The 16,690-nt window shown below is 39.4% G+C and overlaps 2 protein-coding genes across 4 annotated transcripts in view; both read left to right on the plus strand.

Moving 5' to 3' along the window:
• Window positions 1-11,569, plus strand: part of LOC143299909 (uncharacterized) — a 29,526-nt gene extending 17,957 nt beyond the window's left edge. For both annotated transcript variants that reach the window (XM_076613422.1, XM_076613431.1), the window contains exons 8-9: window positions 6,476-6,551; window positions 8,252-11,569. In XM_076613422.1, coding sequence (XP_076469537.1) covers window positions 6,476-6,551; window positions 8,252-9,627 — 1,452 coding nt within the window. In that variant the 3' untranslated portion in view covers window positions 9,628-11,569. The remainder of the gene's footprint in view (window positions 1-6,475; window positions 6,552-8,251) is intronic.
• Window positions 11,570-14,901: 3,332 nt separating this feature from the next.
• LOC143299915 (uncharacterized) overlaps window positions 14,902-16,690 on the plus strand; it is a 59,967-nt gene continuing 58,178 nt past the window's right edge. For both annotated transcript variants that reach the window (XM_076613446.1, XM_076613455.1), the window contains exon 1: window positions 14,902-15,010. The gene's annotated coding sequence lies outside the window, so the exon portion shown is untranslated. The remainder of the gene's footprint in view (window positions 15,011-16,690) is intronic.

Below are 16,690 nucleotides of genomic sequence, written 5' to 3' on the forward strand. Positions count from 1 at the left end.
ACGAGCCAGGGAAGATTGTGACTCTGGTGCAGAGATGGCCACTGGATACGGACACGCATCATTTTTTAGGAAAGGTGGGGTGTTGATGCGACGATATCAAGGTCCTAAAGGAGAGTCGACGCAAGTGTGCGTTCCCAAGGAGCTGCGTCACGCTGTGTTGAGTTTGGGACATGACATTCCTATGTCCGGGCGTCTCGGGGTCAGGAAAACCCGTGAGAGAATAAGGGATAGTTTTTACTGGCCGGGCATGTGTGACGACATTCGTCGATATTGTCAGTCCTGTGTACAGTGTCAGCTGAAAAGAATTATCCAGTCGTTGAGAAAGAATGTTCGGCAGTGGTATGGGGGATTCAAAAGTTTCAGTCCTACCTTTATGGGACCCCATTCATCGTTCAGAGAGACCATTCGCCCCTACAATTTCTGGACAAGATGAAGTCGGTGAGTGGAAGAGTCACTTGCTGGGCTCTTCAACTGCAACCTTTTCAGTTCAAGGTCCAGGCGATTCCTGGCTGGGAAAATTTGGTGGCCGATTATCTGAGTCGGTTGTGAGGTCCTAATTCGTGTTGGTGCAGGTCCTGGGTTGTTTGTATATCCTGCTCAGTGTGAGGTTTTGTTTGTTGATTTAGAACATACTGTTCTAAATCTTGAGGCGGGGGAATTGTCACACTGAGCAAAAGATGTGTTTGTTCTGTTATCTTTTCTTTTTCTGGTTCTCGAAATTTTATACCGCTAGGCCATTCTGTCTCTCAGCACTGGGAAGACGAATTGTTATCTCCTGTCTAAAAAAAAAAAAAAAAATGTATATATATATATGTGTGTGTGTATATATATAGTCATAATTGGTGCATTCCACACGTGTGCTTGCTGCTGTATTGTGATGCAGGGAAGTAACTGTGTTCGGGGTAGTCAATGTCGTGTTTGTGGAGTATCCTTACGTTTACAACCTGCTTCACTTGGAAGGTAAAGCTTTTGTTTTATTGAGCAATCTGCATCAGACCAACTGACTGCTTCGAATGATTTTGTCTGTAACCTTTGTCTTTCATGTGGTGATGTGGTGCCAAAAAGTGGATTTTTGGTGCACAAAGAATGATTGACGTCAAATCATTGGTAATTGCATAGATATTGACGTCATCCATGCGGAGTTTGTCGTAGGGGAGGAGAAACGTTGGTTTTGGGTTTTGTTCCATGTCGTGTTCATGTGTTGCTGTTAGTCTTCAGTCTGAGTTTTCTTTTTGTTCAGCTGAAGGGTCAGGGCCATCGACTAGCGAGTCGAGTAGTTTTTTTGTTGTTGTTTTTTTTTGTTTAATCTTCTTTCTCGAATAGTCATTCCTGTGGACCTACTGTCCTTAATGACAAATTTCGTGTAGCTGAGTGCCTAGCTATCTGGTCAACCATGACATTGGCAAGTTTGTGTTGGTGCTAATTCTATGTGCTGGTTTGATCAGCGGGTCAAATCCAGGTTTTTTTTATTCTTTCGTTCAAAAGTGTCTCCTGCCTCTCGATGAGGTAGCTGCTGTGCTGTCATCACTTGTGTTTATGTTTTGCTGAGGCCAGGAACAAGACGTCACCTATTTGTGCACTCTCCTTGTCAACACAGAGCGTGTGTATTGTGTTGTGTGCACGTTGTCTGGGCGTGTTTTACATGCGTGTTTCATCATCTGTTGCTGCCGTCATCCTAGCCTGCGCCCCTGCTGCCGTCGTCGTCGTCGTTGTCTTCACTTCGTCGTCGCTGTCGTCGTTGTCTATGGTTGTTGTCGTCGTTGCTTTCTCTTCATCATCATCGGCGTCTTCGCTGCATCTTCGTCCTTGTCGTCTTCACTTCAGTCTTCATTGACGTTGTCAGCTATTCTACCATCGTTGATGTCAACGCCATGGCTGACTTTATTTCGTGATTTGTGTGTGTGTGTGCAAGGGCGTGCGTGTGTGTATCAATAGTTTATATATATATATATGTAAGTGTATTTTCTTTGCTTTCATTACAATTGGCTGTTTGAGTATAAAAACATTTGTTTCTTTTATCTGTGGCTTCATATTATTTTGTTTTTGTTAGTGTCATTGTGTGGGAGTGTCATCAGTTAGGGGGGGTTGGGAAAGGGAAATAAGTTTCGGCTTAGCGACCGTGACACATATCCCTACTCAGTACTCTCCCTGCTAGACATATCCCTGATCAATACTCCTCAACATTTCCCTGCTCAGTACTCCCCCTGCTCACCATTTCCCTTCGCAGTAATCCCCCTGCTTGCTAAATACTCCCCCTGCTAGACATATCCCTACTCAGTACTCCCCCAGCTAGATATATCCCTGCTCAATACACCTCCTGCTAGACATTTCTCTGCTCAGTGTTCCCCATGCTCAACATTTCCCTGCTCAGTACTCTGCTCAGTACTCCTCCTGCTCAACATTTCCCTGCTCCGTGTTCCCCATGCTCAACATTTCCCTGCTCAGTACTCTGCTCAGTACTCCTCCTGCTCAACATTTTCCTGTAACAGTGCAGTATTTTTGACTCACTTGTGAAAACAAAGTGAGTGTGTGTTTTAACCTGGTGTTCGGTTGTCTGTGTGTGTGTGTGTGTGTATGTCCATGGTAAACTTTAACATTGCCATTTTCTCTGCAAATACTTTGTCAGTTGACACCAAATTTGGCATAAAAATAGGAAAAATTCAGTTCTTTTCAGTCATCTTGTTTAAAACAATATTGCACCTCTGGGATGGGCACAAAAAAATAAAAAAGAAGCCAAATTATATGCAAACTGAATTTACTGTTATATTAATATTATTTTTATTCTCTAAGCTTGCCACTTTGATCTGATATTCTGACACAACAACAAGAGCAGTCATTTTTATCCTTTTTTGTTCAAACAGGAACTTCTTTTGCTAAGCATGGAAGTTATATTTATTTTGTATGTCTTTGGTGCAGATAGTAAAAAAGGGAAATTAATCCGTAATTAATGCTAGGGGGCTTAATTTGCTTCAAACTGATCTTTCTCATCTTAAACATTACATTTTGAAATTATACTCAATACATAAAAAGCTTGTGTGTTTTACTCTCAGTGTACAGGGCTTTCACTGTGTTCATTTGCCCAAGTGGTCTTTTTTGGAAAATACTAAAATCAATACCACGAGTGGACTTTATAGATCTATTGGCTGAGCCCTGAAGGTCATGGGCAAAAATCAATTGCGTACACATATTTATACATATTCAAAGCGTGTGCTCATATTCTTCGCGAACGCGAACGACGCCATTTTGTTTCAAGTTGTTGACCTGCCCGTTCAATTCTATATTCAATGGACAATACACGATAACATGTGATGGAAAGTTGGAGAAGGAGACCGTTAAATATTTATTCAGAGAAAGATTTGTGAACGCTTCATCACTTACTGGATTATGCCCCAAACTGCCATAAAAATATCCATAGAATCAGTGGGAATTCACAGTTAGAAATAATAAACCATGAGAGTTAATACCATTGAATTAATGAAACATAAAAATTTCCAGTCTTGACTTTTCTCAAAATGAAGTCCTTTTCACTTCATACGACGTTTAGAAGTACTTGTACTTGGCTCTACATGTTATTAGTTTAACAAAATACTAAATTTTCATATCAACTTTAAAACCATAGAACTAGAATGAACATAAAAGAGAAATTGATTCGACCGTGTCAACCAGGTGTAACTAAACTTGGACATCTATCTAGATCCAGAGAAAACGGCTAAATGTTGCAGTGTGATTGCCGCGATAGCCACGTCTCCTTTAACACGGACTTAAAAAGAATTTTTAATTGCCCTTAAAGATTTTTTTAATGCCCAAGATACACCAGAATAATATTATTTAAACAGTGTTCTCACTGCGAATGCCGCAATCGATTTATCGCCCCTTAAAAAAGCATGTTTAAGTATTATATTTTTGAACGTCAGTTAAGGAGCCACGATAGTGCAATGGGTAAGACAGTTTCTTCTCACCCGAACACACGGGGTTCGAATCTGCCATTAGGACTTTTTTTTTCTTTTAACCCGAAGCTTTATAATAACAAATACAGAACACATTTTAACAATTAGATTTTTTTTTAAGTGTATCACAAGTGAGTCTTGAAGGCCTTGCCTCTCTTGTTATTTTCTGTTAGCAAAGATCTGAGGCTAGGGAGAAGGTCATAATGGTTGTGGTGTGTCAGTGTGTGTGTGTTTGTGTTGTTGTTGTTGTTTGTGTGTGTGTGTGTGTGTGTGTGTGTGTGTGTGTGTACAGAACATTACAATACAACTCTACATGACACAACACAACACAACACAACACTTGACATGACAGAAATGAAACGTGCCATGCCTTGTTTGATTCAAGCTCTTGACTGTTGGCCGCCGTTCTTTCTCTATCTCTGGACCTTGCAACTGGAATGAACTTCCTCTTTCGCTTTGTCAAGTCTCCACACTCGGCTCTTTCAAGTCTGGCCTTAAAACCCACCGCTTCCCAAAATAGCCTCCCTTCCGTGCCTCTTCCTTGTCTTCAGTTTCTCCAGTTTTAGAGTTATGCATGCATGTAAAAATACCATTTTTAATTACACATACTTAACTTTGACCCACTAGTGCAGACTACGGCAGGGGTCTGACATTGCTGTCCTGTGCAAACTACTATCCGCCTATGCAGAGAAAACGAAAGTAGCTACAGCCGATAACCTCCCAGAAGTAGGTAACCTCCCTTTTGCCCCCCTGACTAGCGCCCTCTTTTTCTGGCAGCCATCATGACTCCTGTTCCTGTGCTCTTCATACGGCTAAGTTTTTTTTCGTATTTTCTGTCTGTCTGTCGATTCTCTGGCATTCTTGTTTTTTGTCAAATTATGTCTTCAACCAGGTCACATAATTATATAGCTGATTGGGTGATCGCACTAAAATTAAGGCGCGATCGCAGTCGATTCGCTGATACTCTGGGCCCTCTACTCCTGGCCCTCTCAACAACGCCAACACGCCGCCTCCTCACCTCCTACACTGTAAAGAAAGTGCCAGATAGACAGAAATAACTACACAAGAATGAGTGTGCTTGCTTGTAAGTGTATGCCTGCTATCTGTTCACTTGCCACTCCAATCAGAACGTGTTCTCCCCAAAACACGAAAACACTTATTAACCACACCCTTTTATTTATTATTAGGAAAGATATCAAAAATTTCTAAGCATGGCCTGGACTGGAATATAATTTTTTATGGGGGGAAACAATTTTAACTTCACTGCCTTGAATGTTCTTCAGCAGTCTTGCCAGCTCCTGGCTCCTCACTCAGCACGTCCCGATGGTCCCACCATCACGTTCTTCCCCTGTGCCGATAGTTCGCCCCAATGGTCCCACCATCCAACTCTATGAAGTCCAGTGCCAGTCCCTGGCACCTTGGCACAAAACCAAAACCCATGGCCTGTCCCAGCCACTAGATGCCTGCACATTTGTAGTATGTGTCAGTTCCTTGACTTTCTGGATGCAAACCCCCCTCATTTCCAGTCCCACTACAGACCATGTTTTGAATATTATTCCTAGAAACCTAAGTGGACAAACAAGACAACATAGACACCATACCTTTACATAAACACTAAAGAGGAAATCTTCATCCAATACTATTGACATAAATTCCAATTATCACTGAAGCTAATATAAAAAATTATTTGCTTGGAAAACGATGTCCATTCATCACCCTAAGTAATGCAAAATACAATTACCTTAAAATGATTCCCATTCATCCCATCAGGAAATACCAAAATGTAGCTGCTTAGCTACTACACAATTCAATGTTTCAAAAAAAAAATTACCATTTCTTAGCCATCGAATAGTCCAACAAAACTTAAGACAAATTTAAGTAACTACTATCTGTTGTCAACCCAGCTGTATATCATCAAAGCACCAAGTACTGATTACTCATACAAGCTTTACAACAACATCAAATCAGCCACAACATATCAATGTATCTCATTCAAACGCTACTTAAATTATCCATTCAAATGTCTTGCTTTTATATACTATGGTCAATATCCCATCACAAAACATAGTCAAAGTCATTTCAAACTGAGTGCAATGGTTTTCAACATACCTTTACAGGCAAAAATATGTCCTAACCTGGACAGCTTCATGACACCATCTGGCAACAAATCTACACTTCACAGCAGCACATCACATTCATAACTCATGGTATGATTACAAAAATGCACGTGAAACCATTTTTCAAAAGAAACAATTCCCAATCATCTGATATAAAAGTTGCCCTGTAAAAAAATGGATCTAGGAAAGTAGTATATCAAAATAACAAATTCCAATCCCCGATATAAATATGTTGCCCTGTAAAAAAAATGGATATAGGAAAGTAGTATATCAAAATAACAAATTCCAATCCCCGATATAAATATGTTGCCCTGTAAAAAAATGGATATAGGAAAATAGGATACCATTTTCTTTACATACACCTCCTCTGGTGACTTCTACAGGTTTCCATTATTATTATTATTGTTTTAGGTGGGCCGTTACATGGTGGTGGTTGGGGGCAAGAGTCAAAGGAAGCCGGTCAGTGAGGTGTGGTGCTTCAGCTTTGGTAAGGATTGCCTGTTGAATCCATTGTTGTTGTTTGTTTTTTGTTTGCTGGGGTTTTTTGTTTGTGTGTGTGTGTGTTAGTTGCATGCATGTCCACAGAGCACACTGGTTGTGTTTTCCTTGTTTTGGGTTTGTTTTTTGTTGTTTTTTTTTAGTGCTGCACATGGGAATGTTTTTTCATTGGTGGGAGGAAAAGAAATGTGAATCTCTCACATATTTCATACACGCATCCACATGCATGCACTCATGCCCGTGCACATGGTTATGCACACACACACACACACGTGCACATGGTTATGCACACACACACACACACACACACACACACACACACACACACATAACTACACATACAAACATGCACACAACTATCCATGCACAATTCACTGTTTGAATTACTCTTTTTCTTCCAGCAATGTCCAATGGTTGTTGCCGATCTTAATTGACATTTACATGTAAGATCATTTTGTTTATTTACCCTGCCATGTTGGCAGCTATACTCTGTTTGGGGGGCTGTGCATGCTGAGTATTTTCTTGTTTCCATAACCCATCAAAAGCTTGATTACAGGATCTTTATTAAGTGTATTTGATTTTCTTCATATGCATACACACAAAGGGGGGTCCAGGCACTAGTAGGTCTGTACATATGTTGACCTGGGAGATCAGAAAAATCTCCACCCTTTACCCACCAGGCGCCGTCACTGAGATTTGAACCCAAGACCCTCAGATTGAATGTCCAATGCTTTAACCATTTGGCTATTGCACCTGGCTATTACTGTGAGGGACAGTTCACTTTAAAGGGATATTCCAATGCTTACACTTGGATCTGAAGGCTTATATATACAGCTTTGACATTGCACCTGTGTGTGTGATGACGAAAATCTCAAAATTCTCCATGGGATGAATTATCCCCTTTCCTTGAAGTTTGAGTTTTCAGAAAGTTTTGCAAACTGTCATTTGCTTTTTTTTAGGTTATCAGAAGATGGCTCATTGGTGTGATACTGCTTCAGTTAAAGATATTTTTTTATGTTGAAGTAACATATGCAGCAAATGTGCTGCTTATCTATGACCATGGTTTGTTGTAACTAATTCTGCCTTGTCTTTTGAGTACGAATGAGAGAGTGAGAGAGAGAGAGTCATCTGAGAAAAAAAGAAAGAAAAAAAAAAGTCTTTTTTTGATCTGTCACCCCCACACCCAGTTATAAGACTGCTTCTTTTCATAATCCTACCATTACTTTTCTGGATGTTCATGAAGAACTTTACCTGCGAAACTACAAAGCAAGACAAAACACATTCACTAGATATATAAGTGAATAAACAAACAATATTCTCACCAATACCTTGTTTATCACTGATAACACCAGGCATGTGAATCCCTGCCAGACACCAGTACCTTATTTATCACTGATAACACCAGTCATGTTAATCCCTTCCAGACACCAGTACCTTGTTTATCACTGATAAAACCAGTCATGTTAATCCCTGCCAGACACCAGTACCTTGTTTATCACTGATAACACCAGTCATGTTAATCCCTGCCAGACACCAGTACCTTGTTTATCACTGATAACACCAGGCATGTTAATCTCTTCCAGACACCAGTACCTTGTTTATCACTGATAACACCAGGCATGTGAATCCCTGCCAGACACCAGTACCTGTGTTGACCATTGATAACACCAGTCATGTTAACCCTTTCAGACACCAGTACCTGGCAGCAGGTGAGTCAGCAAGGAGGGCTGTTGCCGTGCCTGTCGTTCCACACCTGTGTTTCCTACCACCAGACCTGCCCAGCACCTGACGATTCCATGAATGGCGTCAGCGGCAGCCCAACCCTGAAGTCAGCAGCCAGGTGTCCACAGGGCACAGCGTCCAAGACCTCTAGCCCTGGCGGCAGTGAAGAGAAGAGCCAGAAGAGTTCCCACGCCAGTCAGTGTGGAAATGAAGCGGAGGTGAGGGTGTCAGAGGACAGTGAGACCATCAACTCCACCAACATCATCGACACTCGCATCCACGTCAGTGCGAAAGAGGCGCTGCTCATCTCCCCTGCATCTCTTGAAACGACCAGGTCTTCTCTGGGAGCGTTGTTCAGAAGGTCGCCTGGCTATGTCCAGCTGGAGGAAGACTTTGAACTGGAGAGTCTGTCTCCTCACTCTGACCACTCTGTCCTCACAGAGCGTTCTTCACACCAGAAGAACACGCCGGAACAGACTTTCCTTCAGACGTTATCTCCACATCATGACTCACAGAAACCTGTCACTGAGTCACAGAAATCGGTCCCAGATCTCATTGACCTCTCCCATTCCCCAGCTGTGACTGTGCCGGCTCTGGACAAGGGGTTCTTGTTCGGAGAGCTGGACGCGTTTAGTTTGAAAAGTCTGGACGAGTTTTCCATGACAAAAGAGGTGGGTGTGTCACCTGGGGACAGCATGTTGTGTGTGCAGTCCCAGTGGGTGTGTCCTCAGACAGTGAGCTTCAGCGACTTGTGTGACCCAGATCACTGGCACAGCAACTTGAAAATGGACCCCAAATCTGACTCTCCACAATCAACTGTTGAACACTGCCAGCGTCAGCCATCACCTGGGTCTGTAACAGGTATAGATGTTCAGGAATTAAAGTGTGCAGAAGTTAAGATGGGACAAGAACGAACTGAACGGCAAAGCTTGAGCTTCTCTTTGCAGCCAGTGAAGAAGGAATGGTGTGAGTTCTTCACACCTCCCACAGCGCGTGCCGCAGATTCCTGGGAGACAGACTCGTCTGCCACCGAGGACGGAACTGATGACGGTGTGTTGCTGATCCGCTCTGAAGCAGATGTCAAGGCAGAAAGCAAGGTCAGACCAGATGCAGGCGTTTCCCGATCAAGGAACAACAGTGTTAACACACCCAGAACAGCAGGTGAAAAGATGGACAGATACAGCGTCATGGGGAGAAGGGAGAAAGGAAGAGAGGGGGTTGTGTGGTCAGTGACAGATGCTGGACTTGACGGTCAGTTTCTGCTGGTACTGGGGGGCCAAACAGAACAGCTAGGGGCTGGTTTGTCCAACCCAATGTCCGTGTGGAAAGGTGTTCTCCTCTGACTGACAGGTATGTGACATTCGTTTGGATGGAGACCCACAAGGTTGAGCTGAACACTGAATGTCAAATCCACGTGAAATTATGCAGTGCCAAGTTTGTAATGCTTCCAATCCAGTTGTAATTTTTTCAGTATTTTCATCCTTTTTATCATCATGCCAATGAGTAAAAATTATTATGCTTCCAGACAGCTCCTTTCCCAATTGTGTCAAATAACTGTACCAGTATTGGATGGGCAAAAAGAAAAAAAAAGTGTTGATTGATTCTGTGCTTCCAGTCATTTGCTGCTTTGTAGCATGAGGCATTATGTGATGGTGTTGAAAGAAATGTTTATTTTTCATGTTCTGATTATACACATTTCCTTGTGTTTTATACCATTATACCATTCCCTTTGTTGTATATGTTTTCTCCTGTGTCATACACTTTTCCTATGTTATATACTTTCCCCATCTTATACACTTTCCTATGTTATATACATTTCCAGTGTTATACAATTTCCCAATGTTATACACATTTCCTGTGTTGTACAATTCTCCAGTGTTATACACATTTTCTGTTTTGTGTACTATATGTCCTGAGTTGTACACACTATTTTTGATAATGTTCCCTGTGTTGTACACTATTTCCCATGTTATAGACATTTCCTGTGTAACACTCAGTGTAATCTGTGTTGTCCACAATATGTCCTGTATTATACACAATATTTCCTGTGATCCCAATCAGCATAAGTGTGTGTATGATCTGCCCTTAATGTGCATGTGGGTGTCTGTGGGAGTGTTTCTGGGAGAGAAACTGAGACATATACATATTGATTATTATATCAGTGTTCGATCAGGAGAAAAAAAACAAAGCATTTCTGTAAACTAAGACAGGTTTTCTTGAATACCACCCATTCTCTTCCTCTAAGACAACGGAGTATGGGCCGATCATTGAGTCTGACCACTACAGAGCTTTCAGGTTGATTTGCTAGTCTGTGATTATAATTTTTTCACACATAAAAATGTCTGATGATTCGATTTTCATTCCTTGAACCAAATTCTTTCTTAGCTTTTTCCAGACAAGGTGTTTACATACCTTGTCAGTGTGTGTGTGTGTGTGTGTGTGTGTGTGTGTGTGTGCGTTTGTGTGTGTGTGTAAAACAAAGTATATTCCTTGCTGCTTAAAATACTCAACAACATTCATGTTGGATTTTATCTGCTGACTTGAATTTGTATAACAAGAATTAAATTGCCACTGATGATACGAAGCCAACTGTGTCCCATGATATACTTTACAATGATGTACTTAACATGCAAGTAATATATACATATATACCTATATCTCTATCTTTATGTCTGTCTGTCTAAACCTATATATATATATCTACATACATCTCTCTTTCTATATATATATGTGTGTGTATATATACATGTGTGTGTGTGTGTGTGTGTGTAGACATGTAAATTGTTTATTGTGCTCTGGTCAAGAAATGTTTTTAATACAGTTGTTGCCATTTTCCTGAATACCTAAATGTTTTTTGTAAAAATGAACAACAAAGGAGCAGATATGTGATTCCATTCACACTGCAATAATTATTCGGTTTCATTGTGCAACTTTTGAAAAAAAAAAAAAAAAATTTCCTGAAAGATCAAGTTTTTTCCCCTTCCACAAGTACATATTGTGATAAGGTATTGTACAATTTGGTGCTGTTGATACAGTCACTATAAATATTTGCTTTAGATTGAATGTCTTGATTGGAATGTTTGAAATACTGAGCATGATGCTTGTAATGTAACAATGGAAACGGTGTTGATAGTATGAGCAGTCTGACTATGAAGAGCTTTGCAATGGATAAATAAACAAATATTTTTATAACCAAAAAAACAAAAACAAAAACAAAAAAAAAACAAAAAAACAGCACATGAAAGCAGATGAAGAAAACCTGTATTTTGGAACTCTGATGAAAAATATAGAACATTTATTGACAATTTTGTGTCTTTTTGTCTCTTGTCACAATACAAGGAATAGCTGTATGAAAGAAATGACTGCATCTTATTGATGTACAATTTTCTTGTAAACAGTGTCAGAAATTTCTGATTTTGCATCAGCAGTGTTCACTTATTCCCACAAAATTATAAAAACAGAGTTTTTCAACAAACAACAGCAATGTAACTTCAGCAGTGGTTTATTCTAGCTGACAGAGAAAAGAAGTTTGTGTGAACCTGAATGTGTGTTTCCAGGAACTTTTGTCTCTCTCTCTCTTCGTTTGAGCTCTCACAGTTTTTCTGGCTGAATAGATACAGAGCATGATTGTCTAGCCAATCCTTTTTGATGTGCAGTGAGTGGCAGTTCATTTTATCAGACAGCCTTGTGCAAACTGTTGATCCCTTATTCAAGTTATTGTCAGTGCATAGATTTTTTTAAGCTGGTTTGACAGTCAGATCAAGTTAGATTAAGTTTGCTTAACCGTATGCAAACTGGTATGTGTTAACCTCATGAAGTTGTTAAAAATGTGTTGCCTGTTCAGTATTCAATGTCTTGATATATCTTGGAAATTGTTTTCTTGTACGAAACAGTCTCTTTTGAATTTTGTCATTTACTTACATATTGGCTAGTTAGTGTAACATTTTTATCTCTCTTCCATTATCTCTGTTGATCTGTCTGTTTCTTTGCTTACTTTTTCTTCTTTTTTTTTTTTCTTTTTTTAATTTCTATTTCTATAGGATCAGCCTTGAATTTTTTGTTATGATTTTGTAAGAAAAGCACATTGTACTGATATCATAATTATTTTTAATTATTCAAAGTCTAAAGTGTAAAATCACCAGTTTATTTGAACTGATTTTTAAGAATTAACATTACAAGCAGGTTGACAAGTCTTGATGTATAGTATATAATGGTGGTGGTGCTGTTATGAACATGTTCATTAACTAGTTGGGGTTTTTTGTTTTTTGGTTTTTTTTTACTTTGTTTTTTTTTTGTGTGAGTATTTTGTGTTTGCATATGTTAATTTTGATATGGTATTAGTGTTATCTGATTTTGTTTTGTTTTGTTTTGTTTTTGAAATCTTGCAACCTTTTGTTTGAATGATACCAATATAAAAAAAATCTTTAAGGTTCTGACGGTATGTGTGTTTTTTTGTTTTTTTTTTGTTTTTTTTTTCTAAGTTTGTGCATGTGTTCTTATACAATTTTTCTTCTTTTTTTTCTATCCCATCATCTGCACCATTTTAGTGGAAATACACCCACACTGCTTTCGTTGTTAACCAGGCCTGAGGGATACAGACACTTGCTTTGTTGGCCAGGAAACTGGAGCAACACACCCAAAGACACATCTGCAAAGTGGATGATACTCAACTGTGTGGTCTCAGTCTTCTCGATCAAGCCCACTGCACACTTAACTCTGGGAAGGAGCCGGCCGTGGCCTGATAAAACCCACCTCCACCAGGAATCGAACCTGCATCCTCCCAGCCATTAGTCCAGAATGCTAACCACTTCGCCACAGCAGCTGGTTGATTTTTATTTTTAGCTGAATCCACAAACATGAGTATTACTTTAGTATATATAAAAAAAAGAAAAAAAGTAATAGCAGTTAATGAGATAACTGAAATTCTCATTTGGGCATCTTTATACTTTTTGTGTCAAGAAAGTTGAACAAACGGGTGAACATGCACACACATGCACACGCGCACACACACACACACACACACACACACACATTTTACATATATCTAACAACTGGTAGCAGGCAATATATATGCTGTGCAATGATAAGAAAATCAATTGTTCCTAATGATCAATGTATAATCTTTTGCTGTGTTTTTACAATCAAACTCCCACAAGTTTTGGTCTTCTTCACCACATTTCTCAATGTTTAGAATAATCAGTCACTGGTTTTACATTTTTCCATTTGCCCCTTCAAACAGACATGTTTAAATGTGTGCGTGTGTGTGTGTGTGTGCTTGTGCGTGTGCATGTGTGTGTGTGTGTGTTTCTGAATGACTTTACCTCAAGCTGATGTGACATCTTTCGAGCCCAAGTTTTTGGTTCAGCAATAAAAAAAATATTTAAAAAATTTAAAAAAACAGCTGTTTTCAGTATTTGTATGATGCAAGTCTGAAGAGAGTGAGCAGGGTTTTGATTTTGTTTTTCTCTAATTGTGAATACAGTGTGTGAAAGCTTGTGTGAATGCAGTTGTTCAAAATGCGATACAAACTGTTAATTTTTTGGTTTCCATATTTCAAAAAAGCTCACACATGCACATGTATGCTTACATATGTATCCACTCACGCGCGTGCACGTGTGTGTGTGTGTGTGTTTGTGCAGTACACTGTTTGAAAAACAAAAACAAAAAAAGATTAAAGTGTGCACCGTACCATATGTGTGCATTTGCCAGAAGGCTACACACACACACACACACATATATATATATATATATATATATATATATGTGTGTGTGTTTGTGTGTGTGCAATACATTAGCTGTTTGAAAAAAACCAACAAAGATTAAAGTGTGCATCGCACCATATGTGTGCATTCGCCAGAAGGCTAGTGTGTGTGTGTGCGCGCGTGCTATACACTATCTGTTTGAAAAACAACAACAACAAAGATTTAAGTGCATGTGCATTTGCCAGAAGGCTACACATACACAGGCACACACATATGTGTGTGCGTGTGTGTGTGTGTGATTAAAAACTGACAGAAAGACAGAAAACGGATTATGCGTGCCTAAATGTAGGTGCTACATGTTAGTCGTCTCTAACCACATTTTAATAGTATTTGAGTAAATACGTTAATTAACTGGTTGCTAAGCCAAGGGTTGACTATAACTGCAATGGCCGGAGCAATTATGAAATAAATGCAGAGCCCGTCTTGCTGAAGCCCTGAAAATTTAATAACAAACCATTCGGAATTTAAATCATAATAACAATAATGATACATATAAACGACATTCACGCGTGCGCGCATTGCTGCCACATAACGTTGTTCAACTTTTGTTAAATACATCCAAACGGGCGTGTACCAGAAAGGAGCTTTGTGTGGAAGATTCATATCGGCCCATTGTTTTCTTTCGACAAGGGAGATTTTTAAAGTTAATTTTTTAGATAAAGAGCGCGAAGCATTTAGAAAATAACTGCTTTCAAATGCCGTGATTTTTTTATCAAAAGAAAAAGCTAATATTTTCTATTACACATCAATGTGCGATATCGGATCAAGTATCAAAGCGTTCTTGGAATTTCAAAACTGAATCCGAGTTATGAAAAGAACCGCTCCCTAAGTTTGGCTGGTGAAAATCTGGAAATAGGACACTGCAGCCTTGTGCCCCAAAATAGCCAACAACACTCTTCCGCTCGGAAGCCATTCGTTCAATTCTGACATCACTTTAGTGTCCACAGTCGGGCCAAGTTTCTGGGTAAGTAGGAGGGACGTGTTTACGCCATTATGCATGACTATCATCGATTATCATAATTTATTAAGGATATGCTGCTGCTGTGGAAAACATCCCACCGATCCACGATTTTCACTGGTTCGTTCACAAAATCAGTGAAGATAGGCGTTCGAAGAATCGTTGGAGATTCATTGTTTTGCTATGTGAAATTGATATCTGAAAAGGGATTTGTCGCGGGTAAGTGAATTACGTGTGCTTGTTGACACATAACCATGACAGCGTGTATTATCATAATTTATAAAGTAGATGCTGCACAGTTGATGAACGATAACTGCCATCATTGCCTTCAGAAACGATCGATAACGTGAAAACGGCAGCGCCGCACAAGCACTAGAAGCTGAGGAGTGTCGAGTCTGAGAACTCTGGAACCGTTCCTCCAGCATGCTCTTTTGTTCTTCCGTCACTGCTTTGTGTTGACAGTCGACCCCACTGTCAGCTGACCATGTGATGTTTGCACATGACTGGCTCAAACTTAATTATCATAATAGCAGGCAGAAAATTTACATGAAAATTATCAGAATTTATGCATGCATTCCCAGCATATTTTTAACGATCTGCTCTCACCACAGGACTGCGCAGTTGAAAAATAGACCTCTGAGACATCTGATACCAGAGCAAGGATTCTTTTGTTATTTATTGTATTTATTTGTTTGTTAATTATTTATTTGTTTATTCTATTTATTTATTTGAGTATATAGCCAACAAAAAAGATGTAAAAAATTAAAGTTTTTTCATTTAATGCCAGTTTGCACTTCATATGTGCCGATTATATTGCATTTGTTTTCTTTTGCTTTTCATGTTAGACTATACAGTTCAGGTACATTTTCACATAGGGTTAGAAAAAGATTGTGCTTGTTGATTTCAACTCACATTTCGCATTTGAGAAAAACTGTTCATATTGTTATTTTTTTCTTTCTAAATTGATATTGTCAAAGTTTAAAATACAATATGGATATAAGACTAAAACTATTAATATCCACTTTTTTTTAATTGAAACATTTTATGTGTTTTAACTTTTATACATGCACATGAAAATTCTGTCTTCAACCAGCTCTAATTTGTTTCACGCTGTGGTGGCCATCAACTCTTAGGGGTGATCAAGATAAAGTGCAAAGTGAATCATCAGCAGTTGGTAACTTGATTACAGAAATACACCCAAGTTATATATGATCTACTAGCTAATTAGGAGGTCTAGTGGATAGCGTGCCAAAGAAGCCATGCAGGGCCCATGGTTCGACTTGTGGCAAGAGTTTTTGTCTCCTAACCCCCTCGATCCCTTACGCCAGACCTTTAGTCGTCTAGGTATTGGCCTTTGGGGTTTAGAATGAAAAACTGAGGTCCTTCTTGCAGAATGCATGCACTTAACAGAAGTAAAACTGGCCACAGAAACAAGATAGTTTAAGTTTTCTCTGACAGAAATCCATAACATCCATCTTGATCAGGTAGCTTTATGATTGTGAAAAGTTTAAAGTGCAGTGTAAGAAGCACTTGAAATGTATTTTTGTGCATTATATTTTTCAGTGTTTGTCATTATGTGCATGCACATGCATATGTTGTGTTTAGTCCATGAAGTATGATAATTGAGGCGTGGACAAGGGTAGGGACAAAGAATCTTAACTACAGTTTCTGCCTTTAACTTTCAAG

This window comes from Babylonia areolata, chromosome 2, assembly GCF_041734735.1.
Source record: "Babylonia areolata isolate BAREFJ2019XMU chromosome 2, ASM4173473v1, whole genome shotgun sequence".
Lineage (NCBI taxonomy): Eukaryota > Metazoa > Mollusca > Gastropoda > Neogastropoda > Buccinidae > Babylonia > Babylonia areolata.